The sequence below is a fragment of the Trachurus japonicus genome, chromosome 8, assembly GCF_045865225.1.
Source record: "Trachurus japonicus isolate A0001 chromosome 8, Traja_1.0".
In the NCBI taxonomy this organism is placed as follows: Eukaryota; Metazoa; Chordata; class Actinopteri; order Carangiformes; family Carangidae; genus Trachurus; species Trachurus japonicus.
This window is the reverse complement of record NC_140914.1, coordinates 5075112-5102427: the sequence shown is the minus strand read 5'-3', so window position 1 is coordinate 5102427 and position 27316 is coordinate 5075112. Positions and strand designations below refer to the sequence as shown.

The 27316-nt window shown below is 44.0% G+C and overlaps 1 protein-coding gene across 3 annotated transcripts in view; it reads left to right on the top strand.

Annotated features, from left to right (window-relative positions):
- Positions 1-27316, top strand: part of asic2 (acid-sensing (proton-gated) ion channel 2) — a 524547-nt gene that overhangs the window by 336380 nt on the left and 160851 nt on the right. For 2 of the 3 annotated variants that reach the window (XR_015036256.1, XM_085783409.1), the window contains exon 1: positions 22105-22927. The exons of the other annotated variant lie outside the window; for it this stretch is intronic. Coding sequence is in view for 1 of the 2 variants with exons in the window: in XM_085783409.1 (XP_085639535.1) it covers positions 22238-22927 (690 nt within the window). In the remaining variant the exon portion in view is untranslated. Of the gene's footprint in view, positions 1-22104; positions 22928-27316 lie in introns of those variants that run through there. 3 annotated transcript variants of the gene reach the window in all.

The following is a 27316-nucleotide window of genomic DNA, read 5'->3' as shown; positions in this document are numbered from 1 at the left end:
TTGTAGATCGCACATACATGTTTAAAGAACTTAAGATTGTTGAAACTAAAGAAATTATATTTTGCCAGGATGTTGCAGTGATGATACGAATGTGTTCTTTTGTCGAGTACCTTAAGGGCTCTCTTGTACACTTGTTCGATTGGTCTAAGAGTCGTTGCTCCTGTGAAAGACCAATTTGTGAAACAATAGCTGATATGGGAAAATATCATACAATGTAGGTAGGCTTTAGCAGCACCGGTTGTTAGGAAAGGTCTAATTTGTTTGTAATTCTGGAGGTTGAATTTAATGGTGTTTACAACCTTTTTAATGTGAGTTTTAAATGTTAGGGTTGGGTCCAATGTCACCCCGAGGTACTTAAACTGTTGTACGAGTTCAAGCTCCTCACTCCCTAAGAACACATTCGATCTCTCTGCATTGACTGGTTTCTTGGAAAAGAACATACACACTGTCTTTTTGGTGTTCACAAGCAGACATGAGTCCTGCAACCAGCCTTGGATCCTGGTTAGTACAGTTGACAATACTTGTGCAGCCTCTTTTGGAGTTTTACCGTGAGTTATAATAACAACATCGTCTGCATACATCTGTGAATATACAGTACCACACACATCTGGCAGATCATTTATGTAGAGGGAGAACAACAAGTGGACCCTTGTGGTATTCCGACATGACAATTACGACAGGCAGATTTAACACCAGCAACACTCGCACACTGTTTCCTGTCCTTAAACCACTGCAGAGTTGCGGGTGAGAAATTAAAATGACTTAGTTTGGACAGGAGGACTTGGTGACTGACCGTGTCGAACGCCTTTCTTAGATCTAAGAAGACTGCAGCAACACAAGAATTCCTGTCCAACACACTCTTTACCCTCTCAATAAAAAAACAGTTAGCCGACTCTGTAGAATGACGGGCACGGAACCCGAACTGCATTGGATGCAAGGGGGTGTGGCTTTTGTCTAGATGTTTGATGGTCAGCTATCCATTTTTCTGCCACTTTTGAGATCACAGGCAGAATGCTGATTGGCCTGTAATTGGTCATGTCAGATCTAGAGCTGGATTTAAAAATTGGTGTCACTGTTGCCGTTTTCCATGCTGATGGGACTGTACTTTGTTCAATTCATATATTTACCAGATGTGTGATAGGTTCGACTATAGATTGTAAGTTAGTTTTTAAAAAGTTTGTATCCAGTCCAAACACATCCTTGGCTTTGGAGCTTTTTAAAGCTCTGATAATTTTTGCTGCGTCAGCCTCTGTGATTTTTTCTAAGTTAAGAATGGGCTGTGTATTATTGGTAAAATTAGGTAAACATTTAGGTTTAAAAGATTTTGTTAATTCGTATACTGAGTTTATTAAAAAAAATCATTCAGTTTACTGGCTAGGGTAAAGGGGTCTCCAGACATGGAAGATGCTACTCAATTTATTTTCAGTTCCCACACACTATATTTAGCAGATATTTTGGGGGGAAAAAACCCCACTTTACCCACTCTCTCACAAACACAAAAACACACATGCTAGTCACAGACATTTGTCTCAGTGGTTTGATGATCCCCGGCTGCCCGGCCATCGCTCCCTTTCTCTGTGTAAGACGTCGTTAACACTAACCCAATCCAGTTGCATCTTCTAAATGCCGCAAGAGGGGATTGAGGAGGTGATGTTGCTGCCGAAACGGAAATACTGCAAAATAATAGTAATAACACGACTAAACATTATAATGTTATTTCTTCTTGTCTCGTTTTGGTCAACGGAAATTAAGAGACATTTTAGCAGAGTTTTTATTTTGTAAACCACATTTAGTCCCGTTTTTATTCGTCAACAATATACTCATTATACTTTGTGTCTCGTCTCGTTTTCGAGAGGTTCGTTGATGAAAGCAACACAGCAGACGAAGCTCCTGACAGACAGGTCACACTGGAACAAGAAAACAAACCCATTCATCGTCTGTATCAGATTATCAGGCCCCGTCATCATGTGACCTCCTGCAGGCTGGAGCTGCAGGTGAGGAGCTCTTACTGTCACAGTCTGAATGCAGTTTGCTCTGAGAGCTCTCCAGCTGCTGGGTTTGGGATGATGAATGTGCAAAGACCTGGCTGCATGGGTCCAGATAGAAATAAAAAATAAAAACTATGTGCACCTGAAAAAAAGCTCTTGACGTTTCTTTCAATATAATGGACAGAATCCAGGTTGAAGCAGCTCTGCACATTTTCCTCCCGCTAAGCCGACCACTCGGGACGGAGCAGTTTGCAGGTACAGTATTGTGCCGCAGCTATAAGCCGCTCTGTGAAAGGTGAGGCGGCGATGGAGTGTTTCTTGATTGTCTATTCAGGTTCCATGAACCTCTTACTCGGCTGGACAACTTTAAAGTAATGACACAAAATGGTTTCTGTGCCGCAAGATTGATCCGTTCGCTTTTCTGTCCGGTCTTTTCTTCTACACCTACAGCGACACAGAAAGAAAGAAAAGGAGGCGGTTTGTAAACAGCAGCAACAGATTTCAACAGATTCCTGCTTTGTCACAGTTTCACTTCCTGTTCGACAGCGCTGGAGAGGAGACGCCGGCCTTGAGGCGTGTGACCGTTTGACGTTACATAAACACATCGGCTGTTAAAACAGCGGTGTCGGTAGCACATGTGTAATGAGAGAGGAAACACCTTCCCCTCCGACGGCTTTCAGCAGCAGCAGCAGCAGCAGGATGGTCGTCGCCCGGGGGAATCGACTGTAATGGGTTTTTGTTGTGAGACGTGTCGTGGTAACGTGGCATCGTCATGGAGGCAGATTGGAGATCGCTTCTGGAAACTTCTGTATAGGACGAATCACCTTGTTGTTTACAACTACTTCCGGGTAGAAAACCAGCATGAGAACAATAGTGACGGACGAGAGTTTCGCTATATACAGTATATCTAATTTTTCATGTTACTATATCGCCGTTTAGACTAATCTGATGTTTGTAACCAATGATTGGACAAACATTACTATTTCTGTGTGCACATTTTTGTAATTAGTCATGGTTATCAGAGATTAGCTGGGCTAACGGTTAGCTACCTGTTTAACTTTAATAACTCAGTGACTCAATAAACGGTCCATGAAAAAATATTTTCTCCAGCGGATATCTTAGTTACAACATGACTGAGCTAACTGGAGTAGTTTCATGTCGTGTCCGACAACGGGAGAGTTTTAACAGCTGACATCATGGTGTTAGCTTAGCTACCGCCATTAGCTGTCCCTGTCAGCTGCAGCCACTGATGCTTTCTAGGCACCGTGATTCCCCCAAACTGAATAAATACAACACATTGCAACACAAAATACACACACAGAAATAGTAATGTTTCTTCAATAATTTCTGATTTGTCTAAACGGTGATAGGGCGTGAAAAATATGATATATATAGCTAAACTCTCGTTCGTTACTATTGATCTCATTCAAATTACGTGCTGGTTTTCTACCCGGAAGTAGAATGTAAACAACAAAGCGATTCGGTCTATAGCTTCAGCGGTTGTTTATCCGTCTCTATTCCTTCATGTTAATATTTCTATACTTTAAAAAAGATGCCCATTTACCAGCAAAGTGTCCCTGAGACCTGACCACACACTTTGTCCTGCCAAATGAAAAGGATGCTGATAGTCACGGAGGTTTTTCAAATAAAATGCAAATTGGAAATCTGTTTCAGTCGGTCCAAGTCCAAGAAGAATAACTTGAGCTCATCTTTAATTCATGGCAGCGTTTACAGTGCTGTGCCAGGGCAATCTTCTTCCTGCACCCCGCTAAAAGCCGATTCCCAGAAGGGTCAACATTTCCTTTGGGGGGGAACAGCTGGACTCCGGCCTCTCGTTCAATGTCTCATCCTGTTCCCCGTCTTCCTCCTCCTCCTCCTCCTCCTCCCTGCTGAGGAGCATCCACTCGTCCTGAGTGTGAGTGCGATTTAATTTGAACTATTACTGCAAACCGGTCTGCAGATTAGGAGGCTGCAGGAACCTTCAGCTGCTGTGAAGATCATCACAGGAAAAAAAAAGCAACACTGTTCATCTTTTTTTTTTTTTTTTGCTCCAGAGGAGAAATACCGTTTTGTTTCTTGAAGCGGGCGGGTCTCACAGGAACATGTTCACTGGCCTGTCTCACTTCAGGGTGACGTTTAAAAATTTAATTTTCGGCTGTGGATCAAAGAAAAAAACAACCATTTAAGTGATTTCATGTGATGTTGGTTAAGAGGCCCAGTGAGGGTTGAGCTTTTTAATCTAATACAAACCACTGACACTGTTTAAACAGGCCCTGAAACTTCCCTCTGATCCCATTCAGCTCCACGTCATCACATGTTTCTTTAGGGAGGAGGGACTTGGACATGGATATTGATTGACATCCACAGTAGCCAATAGCGTGGAATGAAGAAGCACTTGTGAGAATAGACAGTAGAAAACAGACGGTCGACCTCATAGGTGGAAGATGATGATGTGAATGATGAAGACGTTTCTTGGTGAAGTCGATAGCTGAATGATGGAGTAGTGGCTTCCTCCTGCTCCTTTCAAACATACTTTGTTTACTGGACTATTATTGGACTTGTTCTTTGGGACACTAGAACATGTTTATATGTCTTTTCTTTTCTCTCTTTTTTTAATATGTTGGAAATAAAGAATAATCAAACAAATCAAAGCAGTGATGCTGACAGGGAGAGAATCACAGGCTCATGAGTTTGTCCACGATGAAGGGACAGAAAATACAGCGTTATAGCCAGCAGGTCCAGCATTGAGGTTGATTGCCATGGTGACCGGATGAATTTATAGTTTGAGGACGAACGTAAACATTGGAAAAAATGCTTTTGATTGGATGCAAAATGCGGACGAGCGCATATGGAGGTACATTTGTGTCTTTATTATTCAATCAAAAAAAAGTTTGATTTAAACAAGAAATATATTTTCAATCAAAGAAAAAAAGGGTTCAAATGCAATTTTTTGGGTCTCAAATATTTTTTTTGCATTCAAAGACTTTGAAAGTTTTTTTTTTGATTGAAAATATCTTTTTTGTTTAATTCAATCTTTTGATTGAATAATAAAGACACAAATGTTGCTCCATACATGCAGGAGGAGTCATCAAATGTCTGAAGTTGTTTTACAGGAAGAGAAAATACAAAGATTTTTGATGTAAAAAATACTCAAATACATATTTTCTGACATGAATTTGGTTTTTATAGAGACATGGAGTCAAAAACCTGAGTGACGTAGACACTTTCTGGTCCCTGTCAGTTGTTCCATGAACCGTCTTCGTCCTCAGTGGAGGATTATTGACCAAATGAGGTTTTTGCCCCTTTGCCACTCCTGATTTTGCATTCAGAGACATTTTCCTTTTTATGCTTGTGTTGAAGTGGGAATTCAATATGACGCCAGTTTCACAGCCTGTCTGTCCCTGTGCTACACACACACACACACACACACACACACACACACACACACACACACACCTGTGGCTCTGTCTGCAGCTGGAGACACACCACCGTCTGAGGGGCTTCGTTTAGGATTCACATACGTTTGTCAGACTTTGTCTCATGATCCCTGCGACATTAAGATTGTATTAATAATGAGGTGATCAATGTTTCATGATGCTCATGATGTGAATATTAAGAAATGTATTAATTCTCCATTTGATCTAAATGAACAAAGCCGCCGCTGCTCGCTGACATTTACTCTGTCGGACACTTCATCAGTCTGACTCCGTTCCCCTCGGAGCCGCTGCTTTAAATCCACCGAGCGCCGCCGTCCTCGTCGCCGTCGCTCTGAGACGTTACAGCTCATTACAGCCGGATTTATTTTAGGAGCGTGAAACCCAGGCGACGGTGGACGGGACGAGCTGCAGTGAAATGTCCATTGTTGCCGTCACACAGCAGCGTCATGGCCGTCCCCTCTGTGCTGGCTCGTCTGGCCTGGCTCAGGGTTAGCTGAACCGTCATTAAAGGGTAGTTCAACATTTTGGCAAATTGGCCCATTGCTATAATTCCTATAGTCATAGCAGTAGGTTTGTTACCTTTAATTGTCGGTGCAAGCTATTTTTAGAACGGCGGAGCAGAGCCGTGAGCTGCTCAGAGCTACGCTACGGAGGCTCATGGGATTTCTTGGTTTCCCTCATCAAACTCATCAAATACACAATCCAACAACTCCACAACGCTCTGGTGGACAAGTTGTGACCTGCACATTCACCACGCTATGAGATAATAACAGAACGTTACCAGACAGAGTTGTTTTAGAGGGAAATACATGCAAAACCACTGATGCACGTTCCCGTCGGGGACAGTTTTTCATCAAGCAGTCTCTGTATTTACCTCTAAAACAACTCTGTCTGGTAACGTTCTGTTATTATCTCATAGCGTGGTGAATGTGCAGGTCACAACTTGTCCACCAGAGCGTTGTGGAGTTGTTGGATTGTGTATTTGATGAGTTTGATGAGGGAAACCAAGAAATCCCATGAGCCTCCATAGCGTAGCTCTGAGCAGCTCACGGCTCTGCTCCGCCGTTCTAAAAATAGCTTGCACCGACAATTAAAGGTAACAAACCTACTGCTATGACTATAGTAATTATAGCAATGGGCCAATTTGCCAAAATGTTGAACTATCCCTTTAAGTTTCTTCATCACACAGCAGGAAGTTTGTTCATCTGCAGACATTTCATTAATCCATCTCATCACGTCGCTGCAGATCTAAAAGAATCCAAACATCGTTTCCCCGGCTTCACATAAATATGGATTTCAGTCCAACACATGCACCGACGTGTGTCACATCATCTGCTCTCTAACTGGGCGTGGACATGGTTTACTCTCTGCTGAGGAACGGGAAGAAGACGGACCACCTCCCACAACATCACCGTCCTCCTCTACGTGTCATTAAGACGGCCATTTGTGCTTTTATTTTTTTTATTTCCGTCCCTCTGGCTGCAGACCGGGCTGCGCTGGCTCTCAGTGTGCAGGCACGAGCCCGGTGGCTCAGTCGAGTCTTGAAGGTTATACACAGCACATCTGACTAATGGCCCGGCTCTCTGTACATGCTCATACTAATCACTTCTCTGATTGATTGTGCTGCTCTGAAGCACTAATAGCATCATTAGCTGGAACTGTTGTGGCAGTCTCGGCTCTGAGCTTTCTATTCCCTCGTCGAGATTTTATTTAGCATTTCTTTTATTATTCACAGCCCGGATCAGGACGGGATCTTTTTTAAAACCAAATTGGTTCTGATTCTCGGAAAAAAGGCAGAGCAGCATGTGAATCATAGAACATTTTAGCATAACATTATAATATCTATAGTGGTATCACGTAGCTGTTGCTGCTATTTCCATAGAAACCTTGATACGAGTGCCACGATAAGATAAACAACACGATGAAGAAGCTCAATGTGATGACACAGAGTCACACACGGATCTGCAGCACATTAGCACCTGGATGTTAATTGTATTCAAACACAAATTATTACAAAAACCGCAGTGTGCATCAGTGTGGCAGCAGCTGGTTGTCCTGTCGTCCTATCAGTGGCTTCTCCAACTATCTTCACCGGCGAGGTGACGTCTCACATGAGCAGTGGAGAGAGTCGCTCATGAGGATCTACAGTACTGAGTCCAACAAATGTGATAAAACCTTGAACATCAGAGTTGTTTCCAGCCTGTAGGAAGGTGAAGCTTCAGTCTCGGTCTTGGCTCGGTATCGTTGTACCAGGTGGACTCCAGACCCGGTGTAGGAACAAGTCCAGGATGATTCAGACTATAGGGATGTTTAATCTGGTTTTTACACATGCACATATGACAAAAGATTGCCTGAAGTGCAATGAGTGAGTTTTATTTCCATGCAACATGCCTTCACACTCAGCATGCCAACATTCGACCTATCAGATGGAGCCCTGGACACATGGGCCATGCATGCACACCGTTTAGCCAATCAGATGACCTGCAGCTCAGCTCATCTTCTGCAGGTTCATAGAGAGCCTAAGCGGAAGCAGGAAGTAACGGTCGCCATGGGACCTCAATACAGAAAAAATCTCCATGTAAGTGAACAGGAGTCAGGTTTTATTTTGTGATCTGATTGAATTGTCATGAGAAAACTCTCTGCCGTGTCAGTTGGTGGCGTATTTTTTGTGGGACACCAGATCTGCAGTCTGTAGAGCGTTGTCACACAAAATACATTCTTACGTTGCCATTTTACAACAAACTGCTGATTTTTTGGCATGAAACGTGATGTTTTAAACAGGTAGAGGTCATATTTTTTTCTCATGACACAATTCAATTGGATCACAGAATAACATTTTGACTCCCGTTCACTTACATGGAGACTTTTTCCAAATTGGGGTCCCATGGTGACGTTACTTCCTGCTTCCGCTTAGGCTCTCTATTGGCGTTCATTTAGAAGCATGAAGAGCTAAGGGTACATCCATACATCCATCCATCTTCAACCGTTTACCACCAGCAAGCTCCAGAATTCCCTTTCTCAGCTCTGACTAGAGGATCCTGAGATGTTCCCAGGTCAGGTTGGAGATAAGACTTCCCCGTGGCCTCCTCCCAGTTGGACATGCCTGGAACACCTCCATTGGGAACCCTGCGTCTCATCTTACCCCGTTCTCCCCTGCCCGTAAAGCAGAAAGACACATCTATATCACAAGTCATACCGTCATCGCACTTTTGCTCATATCGTTCAGGCCTGATCCAGAGAAGAAGAAGAAGTAGAAGAAGTCTGAATATTTATATCAATATCAGTTTTTCCTCCTTGACAAATTAGCAAACATCTCTAAAATCCACTTTTTGCTCGCAGGTATTTATTGACTTATCACATCAGCTGTGAACTAAACAAACAATGGTGGAGAGCTGGAGGAGGAGGAGGAGGAAGAGGAGGTGGAGCTGCAGCAGACTACACAGATCCTATCTGACTGAAACCGACCTACTGTGACAGTGAATATTACACGTTGGGCTCAGGTGCGAGGATGGTAGTTATCATCGTGTTGAAGGCGTTGACATTTGTGAAACGTCTCTGTTTCACAAAGAGACGTCCGATGTGTTGCACACTGGTTTTCAGAGGTGAGTGTGTGTATATGTGTATGTATGTGTGTGTGTGTGTGTGGAGTCATGTCCGGGGGTTTGTAAAGTGAGCGAGCCAGCGAGCGGACGGCCGAGGGGAGCTGTAAAGGGCAGCAGTGTGTGAGCGGAGCGATGCTGGGCCGCTGCCAAACTGTCAGAGAGTGTTTAGGTAGCGTCGGCCCGGGAAGATTATTAGTTTAACCAGAGCTGATGGAACAATAACAGGGACGGGAATCCAGCCGGACAAACACACACACCCTATTTTTGGGTTATCATAACAAAGACACACTCACTTAAACACACATTTAAGGTGAGAGATTGACTCAGCGCAGCAGCTTTGTTCACACAGACACACACACACGTCCATTTCCTTTTGTTGCTGTCGTGATTAGTTGATCATCAAACTTCCAGAGTACGGTGGCCTCAAGGGGGGAGTTGTCGATCTGAGAAGTGAAACTCAAAAAACTGCAATCCTCTCGGCTGCCACTGGGGGCTGGTGTCAGAAAGCAGCATTCCCCATAGACCCCCATGTTAAAATCGCCGATTTTACATCATAAACATGATCAAAGCCTGGTGCCATCACGTTTTTTGGTCTCAACCGATAGTTTCTACCCCCTACTCTACCGTTTTACTATTATTAGGTTTCAAATTCTCGCATAAATTAGGGTGTGGAAACGTTGAGTGACAGGTCCGGAGACAGCTACTGGCATTTAGCTCCTTTGCTAAAGCATTGGTTGGTTGCTTCGAGGCCAGTGGGCGAGTTCTCGGCCGGTGACCCGTTGAGTTACCGCCTGTCACTGCCCGATTTGTGTAAATACTGGTCTGCGCATGGGCGAACCAGCCACCATCTTTGACCGCTGTCTACGGCAACTCCACTTGGACAAAATTCATTAGGGCACTGCCCGATTTGCGTACAAGCGGAAGTCTGCTTAAAGTTCTGTAAATTTAAAATACGGTACTGTAAAGTTGGGATATGTTTGGTTGTTGTATGTTGATCACCAATATCCAACATGGAGCTGCTCAGGCCGCCATATTTGAGTCACAAAAACGACTCCCCAAAACCAATGGGTGACGTCACGGATGCTACGTCTGAGTACGGTGGCCCTGAGGTGCAAAACACAACGGCAAATCAGAAAACACAACAGCAAAAGAGAAAACACAACGGCAAAAGAGAAAACACAACGGCAAATCAGAAAGCACAACAGCAAAAGAGAAAACAACACAAAAAGAGAAAACACAACACAAAAAGAGAAAACGGCAAATCAGAAAATACAACAACAAAATTGCCGTTGTGTTTTCTCTTTTGCTGTTGTGTTTTCTGATTTGTCATTGTGATTTGCACCTCAGGGCCAGCGTACTCACCAGAGGCCTCCTGCTCTGCTGGTCTGGACCAGATCCAGAGCTGCTGCTCCTTGTGGTCTGTAAATCAAAAAGGGGGGGTGGCAGTTTGATAAAAAAAAAAAAAGAAAAGAAAAGAAGAAAAAAAGAAATAAATAAAAAGCGAAGCAGCATGAACCTACAGTACGTTTAGTCGACCATAAAATAGGAGTATCAAAGCGAGAGATGAAAAACTATAAGAACACAGTTTGCTGTCGTATGGAGACGGTTTGTGGCTCCGCAGAGGGAAAGTGATAAATGGCCTCGTGTGATGATGTCACAGCGGCGAGCGATGGCGAGGACGACGGGGGCTCAGAGAGAGAGAGAGAGAGAGAGAGAGAGAGGCGGTGGGCTGCAGCGAGGTCCTGAGGCTCGCTGCTCCTTTCTGCCCCAGGCTAAAAGCTGGAGGCTTTATTAGCCACACTAGCATAACACGCCTGATCAGCAACACTGTCAAACTGTCAGCCCTTTGAGGTGCATTGTGGGTTTGACGAGGACGATATATCTCTGGCTCAGCTGCATTACATTTTCTCTTGTTTTCATATTGGTTTAATCATTCATGTTTGTACGACAATGAGGCCACAGGTCGTCTGTGCAGCAGCACGTTACTACACAGCCCATAGTGATGGGTTGGTTGCTAGGCAACATCCAGTGATGATAGTATGGCAATGTATATAATCAGTGTTAAACATCAACCTGCCTAGGGACAAAGGATGGAAATTAGCTGATGTTATAATCCTACATGAAAGTGTCTATTGATATGTACTGTCCCCTGATTTTTTATAATCAAAAAAAAAAAGAGCAAAGTCCATGTCAAGGATGATGTAGGGTGGATGCATGTGTTCGATTCCCAGTTGTTTCAGTGACGTGCAGTCAGGAAAATTTTAATTATTTAGGCTAGTTAATCTAAGGTTTAATTATTTTTTTTATTTCAGAAAACTTTACCACATGTGTCAGCATTTGGTGATTTTCATAGTCACTCGCTGTCTCATTGTATTTCATAGCAAAGGCACAAAGCTCCTCTCTGCCGCTTTTGCCCATACGGTGTGTATGTGGTGGTGCGCAGTTCGTTCCCCCCATAGACTTACATGTACGCCAAAGAGGCTACGCTGCCTCATTGCGCAACTCTACTGAGTGTGAGCGGCACGTACGTTCACGTTGCTTTCGTGAATTGTAAACAAACAGAGGGTCCCCTAGGTTTTTGCTTCCAGCGGTTTAGCGGCTAATTCAACTGCAGTGATGGATAACTGTACCGGAGAGACTCAACAACTTCATGAGCTTCATTTGAGGAATAAACAGCAGCTTTTACTTGAGTGACGAGAGACCAACGGCTGAGCTACGGTAAGTGGGCGCATGACGTCTGTCCGACTACCCATTTCTCCGACCACCCATTTCTCCGACTCCGACCATACATTTCTTTATTTTTGCGTCATCAGTCCGACCTCCCACTTCTCCGACTTAAGTAGCCCTAACCCTTAACCTTACCCTAAACCTAACCTCAACACTGTAGAATGGGTAGTCGGAGAAATGAGCCGTCGGACTTGTGGGCAGTCGGACTGACGTATGCTCCCCACGGTAAGTTAGCTAACAGTTAGCCTAGCATGTTTTACGTACTTTCTCTCTCTCTCTCCCTCTCTTTCTTACACACACAGCAGGTTGTCTGTCATATCTGTTGTAAACCTTGCAATAATGGCTTGTTGAGTAGGCTACAGTTAACTTTATTGTTTGAGTGTGGATTAATTGTTAAGGGTTTGTTGTGTAGCTAATGTGAGCGGTGGTCCAATGACAGCTGATCTGTGTATGGAAGATGGCGTGGATTGTGATGAGAAGATAGTTTTTTGTGCAAACCAGTGCGCAAAACCTGTTTGTTGTAACTTTTTTTGCGTGATAAGATGATCCCCGGCACAGTGAATTATTTAGTAATGAAAACAAACGTGACATCATGACGTTAAGTGGAGTTTGTGGTGAAAACGTCGGCGTATCCTCTAGGTTTCCTGAAGCCATCGCGGAGGCTGAAGGGAATTCACTCACTTTCACCTCTGTTCATTTGGCTGAAAATGAAGTGAATCTGCTCTTCATTAGCGGCTGATGAGCAGCTAATCCTCAGTTATTTCCCTCCGTTATTTCACTCTAATTATAACGAATTAAAGGAGGATAACTTTAGACTTTTAATCAAAAAAAAAAGAAAAAGAAAAGACGAATTAAAAACTGTTTTTGATTTATTATTCTTATTATTTTGCAATACGTCTTTTTAATTAATCTTTTTTTTCATTGCTCTCGGTGCAAAACCTTCAGTTTCTCAGCTCTGGTTGCTCTCTCCAGCCCAAATCCCCACTGAGATCATTAAAGCTTCATGTAATTTAATGTAATTTAATCAGAGCTTGACCCTCACCCTGTGAGCTGAGCTGTGTTTAGTGCGCTGCTGAGGTCACACACACACACACACGCACACACACACACACACACACACACACACACACACACACACACACACACACACACACAGAGAGGCAGTCTCTTATTAAAACAAGTCAGGAAGTGATAGAGCTGTTTCCAACCACACACACGCCTTCGGTCCTCCTGTGGCTTCTTCTTGAGGCTGTGTTTCCTCCACAGCTCAGCTCAGTTAAATGTTTAGTTTTACCTGCAGAGACCTTTTAATAATCTGTGTTGAGTCACATCAGAGCTGACGGTGCTGCCGTCTGTCGGCACAATGACCTCTCTCCTCCTTGTGTCGGTGAATCAGTGTGTTAACACACAGACGAAATATCAAAGGAAACTTCTGTGACTCGACTGCAGAGGAATTTTTCTACAGTTGCTTTATATCCAAGGAAACCGAAGGCCAAATAAAGGGAACGTGTTTATCACTGATAGAAAGGAAATCGACTTTGTATCATCCAGATGGATTCCTCAGCCTTTGTGGTGGATTTTTCTTTTTTCGGGTGCTACGTCCATTCTTTTTACAGTCTATGGTCTGGTCCAATGTAACAGGTGGAATATCGATTAATCAGGCCATTTTATTTTAACCTGACAACAGGTTTAGAGTTGCTAACAGGCTCAACTTGATGCTACACTACACACAATGTAATAACACCACTCTTATAGGCTACCACCACAACCACAGAGTGAGCTCAGTGTATCTGTGTCTACTAGGGGTGTAACAGTACACAAAAGTCACGGTTTGGTACGTACCTCGGTTCAGGGGTCACGGTTCTGTCTTGTGTTATAAAAGTAAAAAAAAAAAAATAGAATATAAAATTAAACAAGTGCATTAGGAGTGTTATCATGCCATTCATTAATTATAGAGGAAACTACTTGACAACTGACAACTATTATTTAAAAAAACAAACAAACAAGAAACTAACATCAATGTTGTTTTACACAGTTAATTTAGACTAGATGCCAGTTGCTTTGGTGATGTTTCTGGTGTCTGTGTTCATGTCAAAAGGCTTAAAGCAGAAGTAAGCGATCCGGTCGTTTTGGGTAATGCTGCGTTCCAGGCCGGCTTTTGAAACCGTAAATTACAGCTTCACGTCACGTCTTACGACTTTGTAGCGTTCCAGGCAACCCACTCGTGTTTTTCCAACCTGTTTTACCTGTGAAAGTCACTATAACGGCCACTCGTAACTTCCGCCCCGTGAACTCGTACCAGATCGAACTGGTATGACTTCACAGGTCGGAAAAACACGAGTTACGAGTTGCCTTGAACGCACCATAACGTCTTGTCAGCCGATGGAGTTAGCAGCCCCCACCCTCGTCATGGATCTATTGGTCCTCGTCCCTACGTCACCACATTCACGCGCATCCCTTGGCTGCACACACAGCCCTTCATGCCGTTCTCTCTCCTCATTGGATAAAACTTGTAGGATACGAGAAAAGTTTTCTCCTCGGCTTACAGCAGAGCAGAGTGACAGAGAGACCCGTGTTTCAGACCAAACACTCTATGTAAGTGATTGCTGTCGGAAGATAGAACTATTTAAGTCTTAGCCTATATTAACACAAAAATATCACTTACTTCTGCTTTAAAAGCAGCGGGATGAGTTGTTACACACAAGTTGTCTTTTCCCTTGCACCAGTGATTGACATATCGGGTTGAACATGCGCTAACGTGTTTGATGCGTTTCTAGGGATGCACCGCGCATCCGTGAAACATCGCCGATGGACTCTGTCCGGTTGACCAGTTGCGAGCTGCTTACACAGTCTATGGTCGCGAGCCGTCGCTGTCACCGCTGTGTTTCATTGAGAAGCCACGGTGACATGAATGAAGCAGCAGCTCCTCTAACTTCACTCTCTCATCACTTCTCTTCTTCGTCTGTTATGACGGTTGCTGGCAGCTTCGAGGCTCATTACCGCCACCTAGATTGGAGTGAGGACTCAACTTTTTATTTTATTTTTTATATTCATTCAGACGTATTCGCTGTGTGACTGTGTGCACCGAACCGTGACCCCCGTACCGTGACAAATACATATACCATTACACCCCTAGTGTCTACACCTCTACGCTCTCTGATCACAGCGCAATGTGGCACGAAACTTACACCACAGAACAGGCAAGAAACAAAAAAATCTATTGAATAATGATCATGCATTCATGCATCCATGTGTAGGTGTGTAAGTCCAACTTGCATGGTCGCAGTCTGTTTCATTTGATCTTTGAGCTTGGCTGTGTCCAGAGCTGTCGTGAACAACAATGGGCCCAGAACTTCGCATGAAGTACTATATGAAAACTGATCAGAATCGATTGGGCGTTTAATTCATCAACTCCACCAATATTTAGCTTATTCTTTAGTCAGAACAGGTTTATGGGCTGCTAACGTGACAGTGTTGGATATTCAGTTTGTTCTGCTGCACCCAAGTGTCCAAAAAAAAAAACCTAATAATTTAATGGTGCTTTGAAGGCACCATCTGGTGTTTTTGAGCTTGTGCTCTGCAGCAAAGTGTCTTGTGAGTGTGGCCTTGTTAGCAACTGTTAGCATTAATGTGTAGATATAGCAACACAGCACCCACAGGACAGAAGAATTAGAAGAAGAAGAACTGCTAGCTACAGCTACACAACATGAATAAACAACACATTTTTGAAGCTTTAATAAAAACCGAATTCATGTTTTAAGAGTTCAGAGAGGGTTTTTTGTGGGAAACACAGAGTTTCAACATCAAGTGTGTGTTTTCACAATAGATAAAAGTGTCTTTCAGCTCCACACACACACACACACACACACACACACACACACACACCTGCACAGAGCAGAATGCAGCAGGACAGCTCTGCCTGCATCAGCTACATCAAAGAGATTTTTTATGTTCATGAGGAGCCAGGAGTCGATTCCCGGTTAAAAATCTTGAACAGCTCTGCTGAACGCTGCTGCGCTCAGACTCTCTGATGAAACCCACTCGTAGCAGGTGAGATGCTAATGATCGCAGCGTTTTTCTGGTCACAGATAAAAAACACATTCTTCTCATCAGCGACAGCAGCGTCTGAAAAGTTGATGGACAGGCCCCCAGAAAAACCTCCACCGCCTCGTCACTAAGAGGAAAATAAGAAAAGAAACGGTCTCCGGATTATTCTCTGAACCCTGATAACAACTATCAGACGTGTTGACGACTAAATGAGCAGCTTCCACCGGGACGTCAATCTCTGTGAGTTCATCAGCAGCTGCACCACCAGGATTTATCTCTATCTGTTCACGTTACAACCCGGGAGTTCAAGCTGCCTCACCAGCAGTGTTAGGTAGTAACGCGTTATTAGTAACGCCGTTACTTTCATTCACTAACTAATAACGTAACGCATTGTTTTTTTTAAATTCAGTAACTCCGTTTCCATTACCAAACGCTGCGTTCCTTTTGGTTCCCATAAAATTTTAGCGATCAATAAAGTTTCATTGAATTGAAAGAAAGACAAAGCACACTGTGACACTGTGAAAAAAAAACTTTCCGTCAGGTTCTTGAATGTAACTCGGTCAAAGTAAGACGTATCCTCAAGACTTTTTTGCAGTTCTTTGCAGCATGTTGATGATGATGATGATGGTAAAATTTTACAGATAAAAACAGGTGTTTTTTCATCAGCATCAGTAGCCTACACAACTGAAATGACGACTAGGGGGAATCAATCAATCTCTATTTAATGGGAGCATGAGTGCAATTTGAATTTTGGGTGAACTATTCTTTTAAGTAACTGATAACTATTTTTCAGTAACTGGCACAACACTGCTCACCAGCCTTTTGACAGCCATTGATTGCTCTGCTTTGCCTTTTCCGTCGCTGCCGTCGTTTTAAATCAGGCCGGGGGCTTTGATGAATGCCAGCCTGTCTCCAGATCCACTGTTTTTGTTCACCTGTCTCGTCTTTCATCCGCCTGCCTCTGTCCCCCCCTCACCTCTGCCCCGTGCACATGTACAACAACAACAGCTGCTGCTGCTGCTGCTGGCCTGCTGAGTTGTGCACCGTTGTGTTTTTGCAGTGTTTTTTTTTCTTTTAATGCAGCGTTCTTGTGCTGCGAGCTTTGTTAACATGAATCTATGAATGTTTAATTTGCGGGTTATATTATCGCTCTGGTCCACTTCATACACACTGTTCCTGTGTCCTTTGATCTGGGGACGCTGCTGTTGGTTGAAAGTCTACGGGCGTGTTGAACAGGAAGTGCATGCCATGTCCTTGCAGCTATAGGAGGCTGTGTAATTGTAATCTTGAGTTTTAGGGGTTGGCTATATCCCTAATTAATCAGTGATTTCCCTTATGTTTTAGAATTGCAAATTGGATATGTTGAGCCTTTGAGCTCTTCTTTACGCCGACCGCATTGCTGGTCTGAGAAAGCCTTTTTATGGCTCCAAGCTAATTATTCAGCCGGTGGATCCAGGCTCTGGAAGGCTGCCTTCTGACTCTAGCTGTAGGCTCTGTGTGTGTGTGCGTGTGCGTGTGTGTGTGTGTGTGTGACACTGTTGAATACAGTAGGTGTTAGAGAAACTGAGAGTATGTGCATTCATTTGACATTTCAATACTGAGCTCCTGCTCTTTGTATTTTGGCCGATGATGCATTAAACATGGATGCTTTCAACGTCTCCACAGTGTTGGGTCACATTATGTGTGTGTGTGTGCATACAATATGAATGCCGGCGTGGACGTTTTGCAGTTTTTTGGGCTTGTACATTAATTTCTTTTGACAGAGCGAAAGGATCTTGGGGCCTGTGTGTGTGTGTGTGTGTGTGTGTGTGTGTGTGGGCTTTAGAGCTCCCATGTTAAAAATGTCTATTCATAGATGACAAAGCCAAACGATTAGAAAAAAAACGTGTGTTCCAGTCAAAATAATGTCAGGCCTACTCTCTGAGTCGATCTTGCAGCAAATTAGGTTTTTATCTCGTCCTGTCGCAAAAAAAACTGTATAAAAATAATAATAATAATTAGGTCTGTGACTCATGACACATACAGAACAAGTGCAGAAACGATCTGATGATGTGATAATGATTCAGAGCTGCCACACTGCAGGCACTGACAGAAACTCTGCTTCATATTTTTCCTCTTTTTTACTTTCTGCAGAGAGCAATCAAGAAATAAATTAAAGGATTTAAAGGAAATAAAAGACAGTATCCTCACACAGGGAGGAAGGAGAGCGTGTCCTCTGGAAGCGGCAGAACACAGATAAACACTAAACCTTGAGTTTTATATAATAATAATAACGCTGCATTTTAGCATCGACGCAACAAGAGCGTCAGGATCAGATGCTTTTGTCCGAGTCTGCGGCTGCAAAACACGATATAATGAGGAACAAGGTGGAGGGTTTAATGTGTTTACATGGAGCAGGGCTGAAATGCCGCTCTAATCTAACTTTTATGAAAGAGAAGGTATGAGCCGGAGCTAGTTTCTGTCCATTTTTTGTTCTTTCCTACTTTTGTTACGTTCAGACGGACTCTGTATTGAGAGATATGAAATTACCAGTAGCAGCAGTGAGGGAAAAAATTAGGAAAAAATAAAAACTCATCATGCTCTGAAATTCATAATTTTTGTGACCATGTTCAGTTTAAGAAAAAAAAACTGCAATATTAGAGTGTTTTCAAAAATCGAGTCCAACTTTTTTCTGCAGATATAAAAACACAATGTAAATCTTATGAATTATTATTATTTATTATTATTTATCACGTCCGTCGGTGCCCCCTGTGTGTTAAAGTATGTACTGAAAACACCACTCAAGTCCGTTAGTATTAACAGTAACAGAGAAAGTGGGTCAAAAATACTTGTGAGTCTGAATTTACTTTTTCTTTTGTGTTTGCTGTTACTGAAAAAATGAACTGAATATTTGAATTTTTGAGGATTTAACTGAGCTGACGAGGTTTAGTAAGTTAATAAGACAAAAGTTTAATGGGTGTCTACTGCAGTGATGTTTCTAATTATTGTTCCCCGCACAGGAACTAAACTATGCAAGATTTGTACCAGCTCCAGCGTACTAGTTCTGGTTAAATCAATGACTTGTAACTAGTTCCAGGGAGAATGGAGCGTCTCTTGGCTGAAAACCAACCTTGTAAGATCAGAGCCTCCGACCCGGTGTCCCAGCTCTCGTCTCCTTGGCGACACCGCCACACAAACGTAACGCGCCCCGTAACCCGTAATCTCTTGTTGATGACAGATAAGACTACACAGATATACAACGCTCCATCTCGACTGCTCCTTTAAAAACTAATTATGCACATTGAAGGGGTAAGCATAGTTAGTTAAAGCTATGGGCTACGTTTTCAGAGATTGACCATTATTATTAATGTCATTTAGACGGTGGTTATGGCCCTATAGAACGACCCAGTGGCGTAGGCAGAATTTTTATTTTGGGTGGGCCAGTACAAAATTGGATGGGCCATCTTTTTTCAGACGGACAGTGCATTTCATCTACTATCACTGTTAACCATTTTATTGCACAACTTTTTCTTTTCTTTTTTTTTAAATCAACAGACACAAGCAGTAACTTGTTCTTGACCAAAACAATATTTGATAAATACAGATAAAATGGTCTTTCCTGCCACTACACTATGACAAACTGCATTAAACCGCAGTAGCATAAACTGATTTGTTGAACTCAGCCTGATGCAAATCGTAGCCCCATAGCTTTAAGAACATCAGTGAGTCTACATTTAGATTAAAAAACAAGGTGCTTGACTAATGTTAATGCAAAAAAAAAAAAAAAAAACTTTAAAAACTTATTACAGTGTTTCTTTTTGCATTTAAACTTACATGAAAAACAATTTTGTTTTGACACTTTAAAAAATTACTTTTGCAAATGAAAATGAAAATGTCTGTGAAGCGTATTAGAGCTTTTTCAGCAACTTTTTCTTTTTTATTTCCAGAAGATGAGAACAAAAACCTGTAAACACAATGACTGGACCTGTCAGCGGTGTAAAATTAGCTCCAGAATTTTTTTAAATAATCACATTTGTGTAAAAGCTGTTAATTAAAGCAGAAGTAAGCGATCCGGTGGTTTTGGCTAACTTCCTGTCAGCTGATGGAGTTAGCAGTCTCCGCCCTCGTCCCTACGTCACCACATTCACGCGCATCCCTTGGCTGCACACACAGAGAGGACCGCCCCTTTATGCCGTTCTCTCTCCTCATTGGATAAAGGTTGTAGGATACAAGGAAAGTTTTCTCCTCGGCTTACAGCAGAGCAGAGTGACTGACAGACCCCTGTTTCAGACCAAACACTCTATATAAGTGATTGCCGTCGGAAGATAGAACTATTTACGACTTATATTAACACAAATATTCCGCTTACTTCTGCTTTAAAATTAGGTGTAAAATAAAAAAAATTACCACACATGTGAATATGATCCTTTTACAAGTTGCAATCACGCTCACAGCAGCTTTATTTACATGCTGCAGCAGCAGCAGCAGCAGCAGCAGAACAATCAGGTTTGAAGTCTCTGCTGTGGCGATGACAGTGGGAGATAAAACACCGGTGGAGAGCTCGTGTGGAGCTGTTGTTCACATGCACCCGGCACTTTCTCTTTGCACTGTAGCGCTGCTGTGGCTTTGGCAGCAGCAGCAGCAGACAAACAGAGAGGAGGGAGAGGGGGAGGAGGAGGGGGAGGGGGTGGGGGCAAAAGGACGGTGCGAGTTAGCACAGAGAGAAAGAGAGAGAGAGACGCTCTCATCAGTGACGGGCTCACCGGCTGCGTGGACGGAGCTGTGGCGCAGGAAGAGGAGGAGAAGAAGAGGTGCAACGGGAGGACAAGCTGCATGAAAAACCGGAGCGAAACGCTGCGAGAGAGAGAGACAGAAAGAGAGAAAGAGAGAGAGAAGGAGGGAGGAGGGGGGAGGAAACAGAGAGAGAGAGAGAGAGAGAGAGATCTCTGAGGGGGAAAGAAGTCATTCGGAGCCGGGAGAAGAGGGAGAAAGCTGTGGATGGAGCTGCTGACAAGGACACAGAGGGAGGAGGAGAGCGCACGGAGGAGCTTTCCCTGACGGAGGAGGAGGAGGAGAGGAGCGTGCACAAAGTGGGAAATAAAGAAAAAGAAGAAGAAGAAAAGAGGGAGGGAGGAGAAGGAGCCCCCGACAGGAGGTCGAGCTTATGAAGCTTGACTGACACGAAAGAGAAGAAGAGGAGGAGGAGGAGGAGGAGGAGGAGGAGCATGAGGGTAAAAGGATGGATTTGATTTGGAGAGAGTATTTTTAGAAGGAGGAGTGGAGACGAGAGAGAAATATTAGAGATTAGAAATGCTGCCTTTGAGTGGGGGTGAAAGAAAGTAAAGGAGGAAAAAGAAGAAGAAGAGGAAGAGAGGATAACAAGAGGAAGAGGAGGAGGAGATGTTGAGATCAGAGTGTGACAGAACAGATTATCTCTGGTCTGGTTTCCCGCAGGAAGACCGCTGAGAGTCAACGTCCGAGTGTGAGAGTGAGTGTGAGCGCCGCCGCTGCCACCGCCGCCGCCGCCGCCTCCTCCATGTGAAAGTGCATCGTAGTGTTTCTGTCTGTGGCCGAGGAGGAGGAGGAGGAGAGGAAGAGGTCCACCTGGTAACACCGTCCAAAGACAAGTCAGGAGGAGAGGAGCAGTGACATCACGAGGAGTCAGCATCATCATCAAGAACAAACGAGCAGCGGGCGACTTCTGTGATTTCAATTAAAACTCCCAGTGAACAGTGAGGAGGAACTGAGTGTTGCCTGTGGCTGCTCAACGCTGCTGAACGCTGCAAACCAGCGAACGCACAGAGGAAGACGAAGGAGACGGAGGAGAAGAAGGCGAGCGCTCTCTCTCTCCCTCTCTCTGCTGACAGACTGCACCACAACAACCAGTTCCCCCCAACTGTCCTCTCATTATTTTAATCACCTTCCTCTCTTTCATTTCTTCTCTTTTTTTTTGCTTCTCTCTCTTCTTCTTTTTCACCCCGTGGTGTTTTGTATTCCATCCTCCTCTCTCCCTCTCTCTTCCCCTCCCTCTTCCTCCTGCCTTCGCTCTCTCCCTCTCTCTCCCTCTCTCTGTGTCTCATCCTCTCTTGTTCACTGTCACACTAATTGTGGATGCTGGAGTCGCTCATGTAGAAGCCACCTTGCTTGGAGCACATTTGCCTTGCTGAATGCTTTATTTTATTTTTTCCTTCCTCTCCTGCTGAGCTGAGCTGAGCTGGAAGTTTTGGAGCTGCATGGCTCTGAGATCAGGAGAGATGACCAACAAGTAGCTGCAGCAGCAGCACCACACCAGGAGAAGGAGGAGACTCTTTTTTCCAAACACTGAGGTAACTTCTACTTGTTTCATATCCGGAGTGCGCGGTGTGTTTACGGTGGAGAGTGCATGTCCGGTTCCTATCGCTGAGGACAAACACGTCTCTGGGTGCGGATTACAGTAGTGGATTTATCCTGGAGCTCCATGTGGGCCCCGGCCCTGGAGGCCTGGCTGGGAGATGAAGGCTTTCCCGCGGCTGTAGCGGCGCTGTGGGCGGCCATGGCCCTGGAGGGGCGCTGTCTCCGGCGGGGGTCTCCTGCCATCATCAGAACGGGCTGCAAGCGGCGTCCGAAGCCCACTCTGGCCCGCGTCACTTCCACTCTGCTGTCCCGGACGCGGCTGCACGGCCTGAGGCACGTGTGCGTCCCCGGCGGCTCGGTGGGGCGCCGGGCCTTCTGGCTGCTGGCGCTCTGCACCTCGCTGGGCCTGCTCCTGTCCTGGTCCTCCAACCGCCTCCTGCACTGGCTCTCCTTCCCCACGTACACGCGGGTCCACGCCGAGTGGGCCAAAGAACTGGCTTTCCCCACCGTCACCATCTGCAACAACAACCCCATCCGCCTCTACAAGCTCACCAAGAGCGACCTGTACTTCGCCGGCCACTGGCTGGGCCTGCTGATGGCCAACCGCACCGTCAAGCCGCTGGTCCTGGACCTGCTGCAGGAGGACCGCCGCGCCTGGTTCAGGAAGCTGTCGGACTTCCGGCTCTTCCTGCCGCCCAGGAACTTTGAGGGCACCAACCTGGAGTTTATGGACCGGCTGAGCCACCAGCTGGACGACATGCTGCTGTCCTGCAAATACAGAGGCGAGCCCTGTGGCGCACACAACTTCTCCTCAGTAAGTCCCACTTCACTGCAAAAACTCAAAATCTTTCCAAGAATATTTGTCTTATTTCTTGTCAAAATGTAACTAATCTCTCTCAACTTAAAGTAACTTGTTTTTAGATCATTTTCACTTGTTTCAAACTAATTTTCACTTGAAATAAGTAGAAAAATCTGTCAGTGAAAGCAAGTTTTTTGTGCTTGTAATAAGAAAGAAAAACTTGAAAATGTTTTCTACTTATCTCAAGTGAAAATATGCTTGAAAGAAGTAAAAAGTGTCTAAAAACAAGCTACTTTTTATGTGACAAATCTTATTTTTGAGTATAATTTGATTTGTTTTGACTAGAAGTGACATTTTGACTAAAATTAAGACAAATATTCTTGGTAAGATTTTGAGTTTTTGCAGTGTTCTTCCTGAAGCCTTGTTGTGTTTGCGTTTGTGTTTTTACTGTCAGCTGCAGGGTAAGAAGTTGCAAATATTTGCATCATGCTGAAACAACATATTGCTTCATTTTATGATATTTTTTGGAAGGTGCGTACTTCCCCTGTGCTGCTAACGGCCGAGTTATAAGGTCTATAAAAAGAAAAACTCAACTGTAAATACACATTCAGTCATCACTTCCTGTTGTAGCTGAGTGTTTCTGTGCTTCAGCAGCTGTGCCACTTGTTTAATGAGAGCTGGTGCTGGGTTATGTGCTGGAATACATGAACATCCCATCATGGTCATGAGACAAGAACAGGAGAGAAATGGGCGACGCTGGAGCTTGTGGCGAATCATAACCACCACCTTATCAAAAAGCTTCTTTTAAAACGCTGTGTAACCCCCCCACCTCCCCCCAGAGGAGTTTACTGTCTCTGATCGCTCTCATATCTGCCTCATTCTCTGCGTGGTTGGTTGTGGGTTTGGGGATTTGTGCGCCCACTCTCCGCAGATGTTTTCTCTCTGCGGTGAAGCAGCAGAAGCTCAGACTGAACTGTCTTTTTTTTTGTGTTATTGTGTTATTTCGTTTGTGCTCGTTTGTTTTTTTGTGCTCTTTTCTGAATGACTGGAGGGCAAACAGGAAATGCCAGATAAGTACCAGTGTACAAAGGTTACTCATGGTGCGTTTGTGTGTCACTTTGTGTTGCAGCTTGTTTGCCCTTTCTCATAAATTAGATTTGCTGAAATGCTAATCAAACCCTACTTTGATCAGTTTCTATTGACATTTGGATGGGGTGATGGGGGGAGCAGAGGTTGGACAATAGTCACTTCACCTTTCTGGTGCAGCAGAATTTGCCAATAACTTAATTTTATTAACCTTCAACCGATGCGTGCATCATCACAGACGGTGGCGTGGGTCTGTGTTTGAGTTTCAGCTGCAAAACGAAGGTTGAAAAAGGACAAAACGATCCAGTGGAGTTTGAGATCCAGGTTGGAGGTCTAGACTAAACACCTCTACGGGGCCTTGGTGGGTCAGCCAATCATAAACATTTTGTTTTGTTAACAACAATAGAGTGGCGAAGTCCCGCCCTTCTGTTTCTGCTACATGGGTCCTCAAAAACGAAAAATTATAAATCATTTTCTGATCCCATTTCAATTGTGCTTGGATTTTACATCTTTGTGATATTTAAAGATAATTTTTCACGCAAAGAAGATGAAAATTTAGCATGAAGAGTTTTGATAATGTTTGGTTTTGTGTGAGCTGCTTTGGTGTCCATTGAAAAACATTCATTTTTTTACACTCCGAACGGTCCCATGGGTGTCCAGAGGAAGGGGTGGGATTTTGCCACTCTATATAGATGCTAGAATCACCCTGACTGTGCAAATCATTAGTGTTTAGTTCAATCAGAAATCTCAGCTGGGCCTTCAACAGCCTGTCAGGGCAGAGAACCGAGTGCGTGGATCAGACTACAAGTAGACCTAACTCACAGGTGGCCATGTGGTGTTGGTCAACTTGCTCTGACTCTGGTTGCAGTAGATGGGTCCAGTCATCTGCACTAAAAAATACTCATTATTTTGTCCATGACGTTCATAACAAACCAAACCGTTTGAAAATCGGTCAAAAATTGAGCAATTTCTGTTTTTTTAGTAGAACATGCACAATAGGCTTAATGCTCTAGTGGACTGACGCATGGTGGCGGCGGTGTGGCGACACTGTGTCATTGGGCAGCAGCGCTGGGTGAGCCATCTAGTCTCCTTTTATATATTATTGTATGGGTAGAGCCATTGTTGATATTAAATAGGAAGTCCAGGACAAAGCCTTGACATGATACCTTATGTCACCTGTTTGAAAATGAAGATCTGGGTGGGGAGGAGTTTACCTCCATCAACATCTCCAGTCGTCAGTGGTTGATTTGGTTCCAGTTTGGGACTTGGTTCAGTCAGTTTTACATTTTTCAAACAGGGATGGCAGCACTTTCATGAGCCTCATTCTCAGCTGGTTAAAATGGGAACACGTGTCACCGCTGCAGGGGTCACCATCTGAAATCCAGAGCTGAAATCTGGAAGTTTCTCATTGTTACGACTCGTCAGATCGACACAGAAACAACAGGGTCTTCATCTGAGCTCCGGTCCATTCTAATGACCCGCAGCATCACATCACGAGGGGGAATTTCGATTTCAAAGATTGTGGCAGTGAAAGCAGCAGAGGCTTCGTCTTCCTGTCATCTATTTTTCTCTTTTTGTCCGTTCGCTCTTTTTTTTTTTTTCTTGTCTCGCACCAACAGAAAAATCTTTCTCCGTTTTCAGAAGCAGACCGAGAGCATCTGTGTTCTCATCTTTTATCAAATCAAGGTTTGCTTGTTTTTTTTCCTGTTGAGTTTCAGCTTTTTAAAAGAAAATGGTCCCTGCTCCTGCATTGTTCAAAAAATACACCAACTCCTGTTTGGTATTTGAAGGCAGCATGATTACAATGCTGACAAGTCAGCACTTAACCGGCCATAAAAAGACTCACTTTAGCTAAAATGCAGTGTGTTTTATTTGACTTATACTGTAGCAGCTCTGGCTGGTTGTTTTCTTGGCTCCGTTTGCTGCTGCTGCTCTTTTCCTCCACTTTGTTTTGTCTCTCTTGGCCTTTTGGTTTTGTCAGACACAGGACAAGATTCATCAGCCCACTGCTGCTGCTAATGAAGTCCTTGATCAGAACCATGGCCTCGGGGCAGGATCCATTAACTGTGTTTTGATGCAGACAGACTCATCTCGGTGCAGAGAGAGAGAAAGAGAGAAAGATATCCCTTCTTTTATGGATCTAAAAGTTGAAGATATTCGTTGAAGTGACTGATTTGATTCCTCATTATTCACAGGTCATGGGTTTACGCCGAGGTAATGCATTATGTGTGTTTTGTGCACAGGAGCAGTTGGTGTAGGTCTGGATGTAGTATCGCTGTTCCCACTGATAGTTTTCTGGCTTTATATGTCTGAACATCATGTTATCACGACTCCAGCTGCTGCTGATGGAGGGAAAATTGTCCTCTGAGATAAGCCGTGCAAACCTTAGACAACCACTCCTTACAAACTCTCTGAAATCACTGATTGGGGTTTTAAAGAGGGTGAAAGAAGAAGCAAAAGACTGAATCTCTATCCTAGCATCACGTTTTCACTGCTTCATGGACGGTTTGTTGTCAGCTTTATATTATCGATGCCCCCGAGTCCAACTCCTCTCTCATCCGCTCTCTACCTCATGAGGGGAGGGGCGGGGGCTTCATGCCGTTAACGGGCCCTCGGTGGCTTTGCTAATCTCATTAGCCTGCTCCTGCTAGCCAGCAAAGACTCCCCGAGGCCCATTCATTATCAGTGCATTAAGAGCTCTGTCACTCCAAGACTGAAAAGGATGCAACAACAGCAACAACCAGATTAAAAGCGGGGATAAGACGAAGCACACATCATGCACACACACACACACACACACACACACACACACACACACAAGCACAAGCACCGAGCGAGTAAATAAATACACGGCACAATCCTTGACCCGTGGCTGCACAAAGCCCAACGTCTCTTCATGCATGATCGTCCCCGGGAATAAGTGAGAAATTATCCTTTTTTTTTTCTTTTAAAGGGGACGTATGATGGAAATGTCACTTTTTGAAGACTTGTCTTTTCCTTCCGGCCTCCAAAATGTGAGAATTGACCAAAAAAATCTGTAATTTTCAGGCTCCTGAGGTTGAAATCCATTGGGTTTTACGAGCTGTTCCCTCAGTTGTCATGCAATTATGTCATTAGTTTTCGAATTTGCATAATACCACCCCTACCTGTGAGTACAGGTACCAGTAGAAGGGGTGGGGCAAGCAGTGGCTCATTTGCATTTAAAGGGACAGACACTGAAACTAGCCGTTCTGAACAGGGCTGTTTATAGAGGATGAAAAGAGCTGTGATGTTTGATCCTTGAGGTATTTTCACCAAAGCATGTCACAGATATGACTT